At 35.9% G+C, this 13940-nt stretch overlaps 1 protein-coding gene across 1 annotated transcript; it reads left to right on the top strand.

Annotated features, from left to right (window-relative positions):
• The first annotated feature begins 8237 nt into the window (after nt 1–8237).
• On the top strand, nt 8238–10987 carry LOC140008645 (protein TEEBE-like). The gene is made up of 4 exons (XM_072053481.1): nt 8238–8283; nt 8326–8823; nt 9729–9875; nt 10614–10987. Exons 1-4 carry the CDS (start codon nt 8238–8240, stop codon nt 10985–10987), a joined length of 1065 nt encoding a protein of 354 aa, XP_071909582.1.
• The last annotated feature ends 2953 nt before the right edge of the window (nt 10988–13940 follow it).

Genomic DNA, 13940 nt, shown 5'->3' on the forward strand with positions numbered 1-13940 from the left:
ATTTTTGCTCCCAATTTCTTGTGTACTTTGTCCTCTAGATGACCCTGACATTTCTTTCAACTTGTGCATGAATTTCATACATCAATTACCTTCACAATTTCACAAAATTAACGCATTAATCCACTCATTTATCAATTTCTGAACCCTTAAACAATATTTAAGCAATTATCACCAAAAGAGTTCAAATATGGCTTTAATCTTCTCAAAACATACAAAAAATTCATGCCAAATTCGTACAAAATGTACGTTAAATATTCACTCATCAATAATTGACGTGCGCAGGGTATACATATCAATTTAACCTCATTCTAATCAAGTTTTACATTTATAAACTCCTAACACCCCACACGCGATTTATCGCAAGTATACGAATCGTGAGCGAGTATAGGGTATTAAGGGTCGATCCCACAAGGAAGATTGCAATTACCGGTACTACTAAATCTTCTCTATTATTTAGACTATCAATAAATTATAACAAATTTAACCTACTGAAATTATACAAAATGATAGCAAATGAAAGCTCCTTAGGTTGTGGTATCCCTAACTACTCATGCAAGTGCTATATTTGGATCATTGAGTGCTACATCTAGGCTAATTATAGTGTAATTTCCTTAAACATGTGAAACCTACTTTCGTAGTGAATCAACTATACTCATAACTAATCCATACCTATTTTCATGGTTATGAAATTAGCTACAAGTTCATTTCTTCAATGAAATTACATGAAATGAATCACTAAAAACCACATAAGTGCACCTCTACTTTCGTGAGTGTACTCCCTATGTTTAGCACCTCTTGAACTAGTGTTAAATCTCAATTTTCATTGCAGAAACAACACCTTAGATAATCACAATCAATGGTACCAGATTAATCATGATTTAAAGAGCCAAAGTGCTAAATAACTTGCTTAAATCATAGCAGTCAAATAACCAAAGAATAAACACTCACAATCATAGAAAGTTCAACCAAACCCAAGGTATAAACTTTAAAGACACATATTAAACACAAAATCCAGAACTTGTATATTAGCTAAACTTGGAATCAAGTACAAAAGATAAAGAGTTTGGAAGGAATACAACCCTTGTCACATGAGCTTTCTTCCTTGCCTTCTTCATCCTCCATCTTCATCCTAATCTAGATAATAAACAAGAATGGAAAAGCTACACTACTTTATACTAAGCTAAACTAACACTAGGAAGATGAAAGAGCTACATTTCTGCAGCTTCAAGCTTTCTCCCGTAGCTCACTCTATCTCTTACTCTATCATCCCCCCTCTTCCTTTTGCAATGAATTTGGCTATTTAATGATGAAAGGTTGGTCAAGAAATGATGTTTTCAACTCCCTTTTACAGCTGGGAATGTTTCTCACATGTCTAGCATCACATGTGAGTTGGTGGAGGTGAAATTGAGTTTTACGCGTATAAAGCAGCCTTTTCTGACCAGTGATCCGAGCTGCTACAGTGCCTCGGATCCGTATGGATCCGAGCTCGGATCCACTAACCCAGAAACAGCCGAGGGTTCGGATGAATAGTGGATCCGAGTGTGGATCACTTGCTCTGTTTTTGGCCCAACTTCAACCGATCTTTTCTTGATGTTAGAGGCTGAACCAGCTCATGTCTAAAACATGAAAGTTGTAGCCTTTTGAGTTATCTTTCCAATGCATCAAGAATCACCTCATTTGGATCTGTGTAGGCTGAGATATGACTGAAATACCCTTGACTGCTCATTGCCCTGTTTCAGTTTCGACCAGTAGAAATTTGCTATTGTAATTCAGCATTTTGACCTGGAAAACCTTCAAACTGGATTTAGATGTCTTCACCAAAGTTGTAGATCTATCTCTTATCTTCAAATTGGTTCAAGAATCATCTTAAGCCGATCACTGTAGCTCAAGTTATAGCCGAAATACAAAAATGTGTCAAAACTGTCAAAATACACAAAATCCAAGTAAAAAGTGATAAAAACCTCATTTAATTGAACAAAAGCATTTTATACCAATTATAGCCAAAATGAATCATTTTCTTCCAATAATATACTCAAAGTGACTAAAAATAATATAAAATATCATACAATTATTACGTAAATTAGTCACTTATCAAACTCCCCCACACTTAAATCATTGCTTGTCCTCAAGCAATTCACACATAATCAAATGCAATGATTCAAGAGGTGAAACAATATATGCACTTTTGTCAAATTTAATTCCTCATGACCTGAAAAATAATCATCATACAATTGTTCAAATTACATTAAATACTCATAATATCAAGTAAAGGAAAGATAATTATACCTTAATTCAACACGTTAAACGTACTCTCTTACCCTAACCTAATTTCACAAATAAGCAAATCACATAGTCGATTTATAGCCTTCCTCCTCCTATAATCATCTTTTTCTCAAAATTTTACATCTAAGAGGGATTTATTCATACTAATTTTACTTAATTAGTGAGAATGCCTTTTTACGCGAAAATCGACACTTTTAGGTGAAAATTCCCGATTATTCAACATTTCACTTATTGAAGTTGCAATGCATACTCTTAATTCAAGTACCTTTTTACGCGAAAATCGACATTTGTAGATGCCAACCCCCGGTTACTCGGTACAAAAATCATTGGAGTAGAATAATTTTTTCTTTTTTTTTCTTTTTTTTTCCTTTTTTTTTTTTTTTTTTTAGAAATAAAGGACAATAAATAAATATTCCCTCTCAGAAAATATATAAGACTAATCAAAGGAGGAGTATAACCTTTTATCAACTATGTCAATCACTTACTTATAAAATTAAGTAAAGAGAAGAAATTTCATTAAACATGTAAAATTATAGGCATAATTTTCCTCACTTTATCCAATATACTTTCTAAAATGTAAAAATCCTAATTGCATAATAACCATTTTCAAGTTAAATGAGGACTAAACTTTCCAAAATATATATAAAGTTTCAACAATTGGAAGAATTAAACACTTAAGGTTGGAATACTTTGACCCTTTTTGAAATAAAAATGAAAAAATGGAAGAACTTTTGGGCCATAGCGAAATATTGGACAAGATGTTAGAAAAATTTTGACGGAGTTTCCCCATATAAATGGAAGAAAACTCCCTGCCAACAAACCTAATTTCAATCAAATTATCCACATGGCAAATAATTCAAACACAATTCCAACATTTCTAAGCATTTAAATCCACAAAATATCATCACCTAGCAAGTAAATGTAAGTTCAATACTTTCCTCCCCCACACTTAAACTTCACATTGTCCTCAATGTGAGAAAGGAAAAATAACGAAAATAAGAGAAAGTAATACTCCCCTAATGAACTTGCGCGATCCGAATCCATGGCAATGTGATGAATTTCCAACTTTACTTGAAAGAATGGAGACTTCAATTAATGCACCTTGAAAAAAAAAAACAAAAATACAATTCTTAAGAATAAAAGCTTGCAACCTACAAGAAGAAAAGTGGAGTTGAAGGAGGAAAAAGAGGGAAGAATGAGGAAAAGTGGTCCGAGGCTTCGTTTGGAAAGGATCCGAGGTCGTTTTTGAAAGGATCCGAGGTCGGATCATGATAAGTAAGCTCGGATCAAGAAGCTCGAATTTTTTCTGATTGCAGAAGTGGATCCGAGGCCTTGGATCCATATGGATCCGAGCTCGGATCCGTGGCTCGAAGTTTTCTCTGATTGCAGAAGTGGATCCGAGGCCTTGGATCCATATGGATCCGAGGCCTTGGATCCATTAAATCTGCACTTATTGCAGAATTTTTGCAATTTTCAGTTTGAGCTCAATTCTTCAAAATACACCCTAAATCATTTCTATGTCAAAATAAACCATTCACGCACATGTAAAATGATCTAAACATGCATTCTAAACCTCTTTAATGCATCAAAAATCATAATTACTGAATTTGAGGTATTGAGATCTTTGATCAAACTTCTCCTTTTTCACCTCATTTGGTCACTTTTTCAAAACCTACAAATGAAAAACAACAAAATTACTCAAACTTATACTTTAAACATAAAATCACTCCAAAGTAAAATGAACTTAAACAAACATTGGGTTGCCTCCCAATAAGCGCTTCTTTAAAGTCAATAGCTTGACTATATCCCCTCATTTTTCAAGGAGGCTTAGTTAACGAATAATCCACCATTTTAAGCCTTGGTGGATCATTGTAAGGTGACTTAATAGAAAAAGCCACATGATCTAATGATCTGAGAGATGGAAGTGACTTACATATTCCAAGTGTTTCATAGATATTACCTTGAATATGCACCACTTGAGAACTTACCAAAGGAAATGTCATGAGAGTATCTTGGGGAGCAATACCCTTAGAACCTATACTTTCAATGCACTCCTCAAGAGGGGTGAAAAATGAGTCATTAAAACTCACCTCTTGAGGTTCAAAGTTAGTTCCAAAGATATTATCATGTGAAATGGACATTTGCTCATTGAAACACAATTGAGATTCATCATTTTCATCAAAATGCAATCCATTTTCACATACAACATTCCTACCATTCATGCTAGGATCATTTTGCAATTTATTAGAAGAAATAACTTCACACAATGCACTCAATTGCTCATGTATTCGACCAAAGTGAGAAGCTAATTCATCTATTCTTTCCTCAATCCTATCAAAACGATCGGAAGTTGCATTTGCTAGCTTTTCTAATGCTAAATCAAATTGATTAGAAAAATTTTCTACAGCTAGCTCCCAAGATGCATTAGAATCATTAGCTAATGGTTCACTTTCTAACTCCCAAGGCAGAGGTGCATTAGCTAACTTCTCTATTGCCAACTCCCAAGATGGTTTTGATTCATATTAGACACTTTTAGGTTGGTAATCATAAAAACATGAATAATCACTATAAGTACATTGATCATCCCAACCATAAGCAGGAGAATTGCTCCAATTAGCACTATATTGATCAAAACAAGGATTGTAATGCTCTAATTCATCATAATAATCCACATTTTGTGCTTGCATACATGTATTAGTAGCATGATAACCTCCACACAAGTCACAAATCATATGATAAGAATTAAAAGTATTAACATTCCTCCCTTGCTCAATTTCATGCATAATTGTGTCCATTTGAACTTGTAACATGATTACATCAAATTTTGCCTTTAAGCACTTCAAACCATTTTCAAAAGACATACCTTCAGTAATTTCTTGGTTACCTCTGTTGAAGGAGCTTTGCACTTGGTAACCATCCATTACCAATCTTCCACTTCTCAAGCATTGTCCTCCAAATTGACCTACCCTCCTCATTACCTAAAATTGCTTTTAAACAACTTAAAAGCAAGATTAGTAAGAAGAATAGGTGATAAAACACATACACATATAAAATACTAAAATAACAGAAAATAACATCCACATTATAACTAATATTATGTCTAAACTAATAAAGTTGCTCTTCACACCGATATTGCCAAATCTTCCCCGGCAACGGCGCCAAAAACTTGACGTGCGCAGGGTATACATATCAATTTAACCTCATTCTAATCAAGTTTTACATTTATAAACTCCTAAACACCCCACACGCGATTTATCGCAAGTATACGAATCGTGAGCGAGTATAGGGTATTAAGGGTCGATCCCACAAGGAAGATTGCAATTACCGGTACTACTAAAGCTTCTCTATTATTTAGACTATCAATAAATTATAACAAATTTAACCTACTGAAATTATACAAAATGATAGCAAATGAAAGCTCCTTAGGTTGTGGTATCCCTAACTACTCATGCAAGTGCTATATTTGGATCATTGAGTGCTACATCTAGGCTAATTATAGTGTAATTTCCTTAAACATGTGGAACCTACTTTCGTAGTGAATCAACTATACTCATAACTAATCCATACCTATTTTCATGGTTATGAAATTAGCTACAAGTTCATTTTTTCAATGAAATTACATGAAATGAATCACTAAAAACCACATAAGTGCACCTCTACTTTCGTGAGTGTACTCCCTATGTTTAGCACCTCTTGAACTAGTGTTAAATCTCAATTTTCATTGCAGAAACAACACCTTAGATAATCACAATCAATGGTACCAGATTAATCATGATTTAAAGAGCCAAAGTGCTAAATAACTTGCTTAAATCATAGCAGTCAAATAACCAAAGAATAAACACTCACAATCATAGAAAGTTCAACCAAACCCAAGGTATAAACTTTAAAGACACATATTAAACACAAAATCCAGAACTTGTATATTAGCTAAACTTGGAATCAAGTACAAAAGATAAAGAGTTTGGAAGGAATACAACCCTTGTCACATGAGCTTTCTTCCTTGCCTTCTTCATCCTCCATCTTCATCCTAATCTAGATAATAAACAAGAATGGAAAAGCTACACTACTTTATACTAAGCTAAACTAACACTAGGAAGATGAAAGAGCTACATTTCTGCAGCTTCAAGCTTTCTCCCGTAGCTCACTCTATCTCTTACTCTATCATCCCCCCTCTTCCTTTTGCAATGAATTTGGCTATTTAATGATGAAAGGTTGGTCAAGAAATGATGTTTTCAACTCCCTTTTACAGCTGGGAATGTTTCTCACATGTCTAGCATCACATGTGAGTTGGTGGAGGTGAAATTGAGTTTTACGCGTATAAAGCAGCCTTTTCTGACCAGTGATCCGAGCTGCTACAGTGCCTCGGATCCGTATGGATCCGAGCTCGGATCCACTAACCCAGAAACAGCCGAGGGTTCGGATGAATAGTGGATCCGAGTGTGGATCACTTGCTCTGTTTTTGGCCCAACTTCAACCGATCTTTTCTTGATGTTAGAGGCTGAACCAGCTCATGTCTAAAACATGAAAGTTGTAGCCTTTTGAGTTATCTTTCCAATGCATCAAGAATCACCTCATTTGGATCTGTGTAGGCTGAGATATGACTGAAATACCCTTGACTGCTCATTGCCCTGTTTCAGTTTCGACCAGTAGAAATTTGCTATTGTAATTCAGCATTTTGACCTGGAAAACCTTCAAACTGGATTTAGATGTCTTCACCAAAGTTGTAGATCTATCTCTTATCTTCAAATTGGTTCAAGAATCATCTTAAGCCGATCAGTGTAGCTCAAGTTATAGCCGAAATACAAAAATGTGTCAAAACTGTCAAAATACACAAAATCCAAGTAAAAAGTGATAAAAACCTCATTTAATTGAACAAAAGCATTTTATACCAATTATAGCCAAAATGAATCATTTTCTTCCAATAATATACTCAAAGTGACTAAAAATAATATAAAATATCATACAATTATTACGTAAATTAGTCACTTATCAATAATGCAAGCTGAATAGTGAAGTTAAAAATTTGCTAGAGTGGAGGATGGGATTTAAAATCATTATGAAAAATGTTATCGAGTCCATAATATTGTTATTGAAATCTTATGATACGTGTTGCAAGTAAACCAAAAGGGTTGCGAAGAAAAGGTTGTATAACATCCAAATAAAGAATGGAGTGTTTATTATTAGGTGGAAATCACACTCCACTACTAATCAAAACCAGGCCGATAGTAACAACTTTAAAAAAATTAAGCTTGATTTGTATTTTAATCAAGAACTCTTTTTTTTGGTAGAAGGTCAATTGTAATCCAACTAAGCTACTATGGGAGGCTCCAGACCCACAGTGACAGCTATAAAAGAAGGAGGGTTATTATCACTTTACCCTCTTAACGTTCAGTGCCACTATCAATTTTTTTCTTAACGTTATTTTATAGTCATTTTGCCTCCAAAACTAACGATCAAATTTAATGGAATATGTTAATTAAAGTAAAAAGACATGTTTAACCCTTAAAATTATTATCACTTTATCCCTTTAAACTATAACAATCAAAAAAGGATACCATTTGAGGTAGACATTGCTTCCCGCGTTTTCCATCTGCAATCCTGAATTAACTCATGCGTGCAAGCTATTCTTTGTAATCTCAAGTAATCCCTTTTCAGCCACTACATTTTTCTTGGTCCTAAACGGTTTTAATTCTCTTTAAGCTTCTTCATTTCTCATCAGCCCCTGGCCTTTACTCTATCTCTATCTCACCTTCCTTTTCACGTATCACTTTCCTCTTTAGTAGTATAAATTAAGTTTCAAAACATCCCCAGTATCCCCCCAATCGTATCAGATCTGCTTTTGCCGTAACCATTGTAAGGTTTTTCGCTCTGGACTTCTTTTTAATTATTGATATGAACCGACCTACTATGTACTCTTCCTCTTTATTATTATTTTTTTCTGAAAAATTCGAACAATGGCAAGATACAAGAACAGGGAGAAAAATTTACTCATAACTAGCAGTAGTATGTTTTTCTAACCATATTTCTGTTTACATTTTGCAGGTCTACTAGAAAATGGTAACTTTGAGGAAGGGCCAAAGGTATCAAACCTTAAGAAAAGACAGATCATAGGAAAATACTCCTTGCCCAAATGGAAAATTCATGGCATAGTTGAATATGTTTCAAGTGGACGGCAACCTGGTGGTTTTTACTTCGCAATCCCTCGTGGGGCTCAGGCAGCGAGGCTTGGAAATGAGGCTTCCATATCTCAATATGTTAAGGTGAAACCTGGAGCGATATACTCATTGACCTTTGCAGTCACCAGGACTTGTGCCCAAGATGAGAAGCTAAGGGTTCCTGTCCCTGGTTTTTCGACTGAACTCCCAATTCAAACACTGCTTAGCAGCGATGGTGGTGATACTTATGCATGGGCTGTTAAGGCAACTTCTGATGTTGTCAAGGTTACATTTCATAATCCTGGAATTCAAGAGGATCCTACCTGTGGACCTCTTTTGGATGCAATTGCAATCAAGGAGATGCTTCCTCTCAGATACACTAAGGGTAAGTCCTCTTCCAAATTTGGAATTTTTTTCCTATATCATCTGCCTCCCAGATCTTTAAGCAGATATGTGAAAGCTCGATATTGGCCAGTACAAGAAAAATGTTAATGGCGCACACTTATCTGTTAATGATACTCCTCTTGACTTTTCTAATGGCAGCTGTAAATTCAAAGAAAAACATGGCAATTTTTATCTGATTCATATGGCAAAAGGTTGAAAAAAAAAGGGTGCCGTTCACAGAGAAAGGAGTGCCATTAACATTTATCCCAAAATAATTGTCTGAATTGTTGGGCAATGGTCGTAAGTTGATGACAACTATGGCTGCAAACGAGCCAAGCCGAATCGAGTTTTGAGCTAATCGAGCCGAGTCTCGACTAAATTTTACCAAGTTCGAACTCGAACTCGAGCTCGACGAGCCGGCGATTTTCAAGGTCGAGCTCGAAAAAAATAAAAAAATAATTATTTTATTTAAAAAAAATAAATAAAATAATATTTTTTTAAATAAATAATAAAAATATTAAGGATATATATGTAATTTTACTATGAAAATAAATATATATATAATATACGTAATTTTATTTTTAAATAAAAATAATAATAAAAAAAATATATATATACTAAAGGCTTGCGAGCTAACGAGTTTAATATTGTAAGCTCGAGTTTGACTCGAGCTCGACTCGAGCTTGACTCGAGCCGCTCGCAAGCGGCTCGATTCGTTTGCAACCCTAATTACAACCCAACTGCCTTTTTGTTCTTTTTATTATTGACTGTTGATATTCGTTCACGAAGACACTATCTTTAAAATATAAATTTGTAGTTTCTTCTAAATATATAGTAAATGTTAACCAATGCAATGTATATTTCATAATTCATAGAAAGCTCCTAATTTGCACTGAAATTATGCAGGTACCTTGGTCAAAAATGGTGATTTTGAAACTGGCCCTCATGTGTTCAAGAATTTCTCAACTGGGGTGCTGCTCCTCCCTAAGAGGACGGACATCTACTCATCGCTCCCTGGATGGATTGTTGAATCCCTCAAACCAGTTAAGTATAGGGATGGCAACGGGGCGGGGTTGGGGCGGGGGACCCCTCCCCCATCCCCCGCCCCGCTACCTACAAACTCCCCTCTCTCCCGCCCCGTCCCGCCCCGCTTCTCCCGCTGGTGCTTCCGCGGGGCTAATAAAAATTTGTTATATAATTTTATTATAATCAAATTTTAGCAAATAATCAAGTACTAAATATCAACACATCATCAAATTATTATTCATTGTAATTTTACAATTGAAACTTATAAAAACAATCAAACAAAAATTATTTGAATATAATCCAACATGATGAAATAAATATAACTAAAGTAGTCAAGTTTTCACTTTTGACACAAATACAATCACTAATTCATTATTGTGCTTGTGCTTTTTTTAAGAAAAAATGTTATTGTATTAATTGTAATTAGGGATTTAGTATAAATGTATTAGTAAATTTAGTATAACCAATTAATAATTTGTATTAGTACACATATATAATTATTAGTATAATTAATAATATCAATTATATTATATATACTAATAGACATCATATAATACATATAACTAATAATATCATTATCATAAGTTTGTAACTAATTAAATTATATATTATATATATAATTATATATATATTTTTTATTTTTATTTTTTTTAAAGAGGCCCGCCCCCGCCTCGTTTCTAAGTGGGGGGGGAAAAATTCCCCCCTCTCCATTAGCCCCATGCGGGGCGGGTGACCCCGCCCCATTGCCATCCCTAGTTAAGTATGTTGACTCGAAGCATTTCTCTGTTCCCCAGGGACTTGCAGCTATTGAATTGGTTGGAGGAAGAGAAACTGCTATTGCACAAATCATAAGAACAGTACCTAACAAGTTCTACTTTCTTTCCTTCGCTTTTGGGGATGCTAGGAATGGTTGTCATGGATCTATGACGATTGAAGCTTTTGGAGCTAGGAAAACCATAAAAGTTTCATTTACATCAACTGGAATTGGTGGATCCAAGACTGCCATCCTCAAGTTTCAAGCACTTTCAAACAGAACAAGAATAACTTTTTATAGCCCAAATTATCACACAAAGCTTCATGACTATGGTCACATATGTGGTCCTGTTTTGGATGATGTTAAAGTGTTTCCTATCAAATAGTCACTATTAGGGTGAACATCAAAAAGCAACATATAGTTTTGGAAGCTTTTTCTTTTCTTTTTTTTTTTTGTTAGTTCATGAACAAGACAACCCAAACCCATAAACATCGATCCACGGTATGAGGGAGGGGAAGCGGGCATGAGATATAAATTGTGTAATTTATATCTCTATACTATTAAAAAAAAATCTTTCTAGTTTCTAAAGTTTAGGCTTCAAATATTGCATAGGATCAATTTAAGCCATTCATTTTATTTGTTTTTTGTTTTTTGTTGTTATGTCATTGGTGTGTAATGTTGAAAACTACAACCTTGGATTTAAGCTTTTTTTTTTTTTTGGCTAACATTGCATTTTTTTTAAAAATATCTTGACATTACTACAAGTCTATAACCTTGGATTTAAGAAGTGTTTTTTTGGCTAACATTGCAATTTTTAAATATCTTGACATCTATCATTGCTGTGCTGTTATTAGGATTATATAAGAGATAATTTCAAAAACCTCCCTTGAGGTTTTTTCTAATCACACCTAACACCCCTCAAGTTTCTAAAATCACACTTAACACCCTTAGAATGACAACCTTTGTAACATAATAGCCCTTTTATGTAAAAATATATTAAAAAATATGTTTAGTAGAGGGACTATAGTATTCTTCCAATTTTGCCCTTTTGTTAGTTGATTTTTAAATTTTAGAAGATGAAAATAAAAACAAATAGAACTACAATATTTGCATAGAAATTGAAGGAGTGTAAGTACAATAACTGCTGAATTGTATCATTTTTGTTGATTCATATGACCATTATAAGATCTGTGCCAAAGTTTTTGATAGAAAGGAAAAAAAAAATTTGAATACTGTTTGTTAACCAGTTTTTTCAAAAATTTTGTTTTTGATAATTGAAAACCATTATAGGTATATTTAATATGCATTTTTTCCATGATTTCAATTGCATCCCAGCATTTTTTTCACCAAATGAATGATTTTAACATATTTTTCCCTCACCTCTTACTGATTAAACTACATAACAAGATAAAATCGTAGTTAAAAAAAGATAGATTTTCTATGTTTAGATTATCTAAGTACCTCAACGCTGAGTTGAGCTATGACACTGATCCATCGGAAAACAAGCTTGTAGCATTACAGAAGGCTCGGGCTCATCTTCGGCGGTCGCAAGGGGTGGAGCATATGTTTTGGCAACAAAAATCAAGGGTCAAATGGTTGAAGGATGGAGATCGAAATTCGAGATATTTCCATGCAGTGGTGGCAGAGCGCCACCAACGGTCGGTAATCCATCGGATTAAATCATCCACCGGGGATTGGCTGGAGTCTGCGGATGACATTGAGAGTGAAGCCGAATCCTTTTTTAAACGGTTATTTACGGCAGAGTCCCCTAGTGCATCCTTTAATGCTCTTGACGTTATACCGAAATTGCTGACGGACCAGGATAATGACATGCTAGACGAGATCCCTTCTAAGGAAGAAGTTAAGTCAGTGATTTTTGCAATGGATGGTGGGAGTGCGGCTGGGCCGGATGGGTTCTCGGGTAGGTTTTTTACGTGTGCATGGGACATTGTGGCAGAGGATGTCCATGCGGCTGTGGTAAGTTTCTTCTGTGGAGAGGTGCTGCCTAGGAGTATATCTTCCACTTCAATAGTGCTGATTCCGAAGGTCCAGTCTCCGCAGGATTTTACCCAATTCCGTCCGATTAGCTTGTGTAACTTTATCAATAAGGTGATATCCAAGGTTTTGTCGGACAGATTAGCATGGATCTTGCCGAAGATTATTTCCCCTCAGCAGAGTGGCTTTGTGAAAGGAAGGCATATCTCTGATAATTTTCTGTTGGCTCAGGAGCTTATATCTGGTATTCGTCGCTCTAATAGGGGAGGGAATGTGGTGTTAAAGTTGGACATGGCCAAGGCTTACGACCGCATTTCATGGGTTTTCTTGTTACAAGTACTGCGTCGATTTGGTTTCACGGAGAGGTGGATTGATATGATTTGGCGATTAATCTCCAATGTTTGGTTTTCGGTTCTGGTCAACGGCTCTCCTTGTGGCTTTTTCCAATCAACTAGGGGGCTCCGACAAGGTGACCCCATTTCACCGGCTCTTTTTGTTATTGGGGCAGAGGTCCTGTCTAGGTTGCTTAACTCTTTGGTTGGCCAGCGTGGATTCCTGCCGTTTAAGATTCCTTCCACATGTCCTGTCATTACACATCTAGCTTTTGCAGATGACGTAATTATTTTTTGTAGCGGGGTTAAGAGTACTTTGCGGCATGTTATGAAGGTATTGGGGATGTATTGTAGTATGTCTGGGCAGCAGGTAAATTGTCTGAAGAGTTGCTTTGTTACTCATGATAAGTTGAGCCCTGCTCGCCGACGAGTGGTGTCACAAGTTTCTGGTTTTCAGGCCAAGTCCCTCCCACTTAAGTATCTTGGATGCACTCTCTATTCCGGAAGACGGAGATGTAGCTACTTCTTGGACATCTGCTCCTCAGTTGCAAAGCGGGATCTATCGTGGAAGGAAAAGTTATTGTCGCCTGGTGGGCGTTTGGTTTTAATCAGGAGTGTTTTGTCGTCGTTGCCTCTACACATCCTTGCTGTCACGGATCCTCCAAAGGGTGTGCTTCATACCCTCGAGAAGGTTTTTGCAAATTTCCTTTGGGGAAGGTCTGAGGGGGGTAATCGCTACCATTGGATTAGATGGGAGACTATGTGCAAACCGCTTGATGAAGGGGGGATTGGCGTGCGGTCCCTGGCGGATGTGTTGGAGACATTTTCAGTGAAGCTATGGTGGTCCCTCAGGCAATGTTTATCCCTCTGGGCAAAATTTATGCACGATAAATACCTCCATGGCGGTCATGTGTGTGAAGCGGAACTTCAGCGCTTTCAATCTCCCACCTGGAGGAGGCTGGTCAGGTGCCAGGCTCTGGCAGATTCCCATATCCAGTGGGTGTTGCAGAA

The sequence above is a fragment of the Coffea arabica genome, chromosome 6c, assembly GCF_036785885.1.
Source record: "Coffea arabica cultivar ET-39 chromosome 6c, Coffea Arabica ET-39 HiFi, whole genome shotgun sequence".
Classification (NCBI taxonomy): domain Eukaryota; kingdom Viridiplantae; phylum Streptophyta; class Magnoliopsida; order Gentianales; family Rubiaceae; genus Coffea; species Coffea arabica.

What these genes read in the sequence shown, in the direction of transcription:
- LOC140008645 (XM_072053481.1), top strand. Translation starts at nt 8,238, where the DNA reads ATGGCAAGATACAAGAACAGGGAGAAAAATTTACTCATAACTAGCA. An exon ending in AAATTTACTCATAACTAGCA is followed by an intron (nt 8,284 to 8,325) that starts GTAGTATGTTTT and finishes TACATTTTGCAG; the next exon opens with GTCTACTAGAAAATGGTAAC. An exon ending in CCTCAAACCAGTTAAGTATA is followed by an intron (nt 9,876 to 10,613) that starts GGGATGGCAACG and finishes TAGTTAAGTATG; the next exon opens with TTGACTCGAAGCATTTCTCT.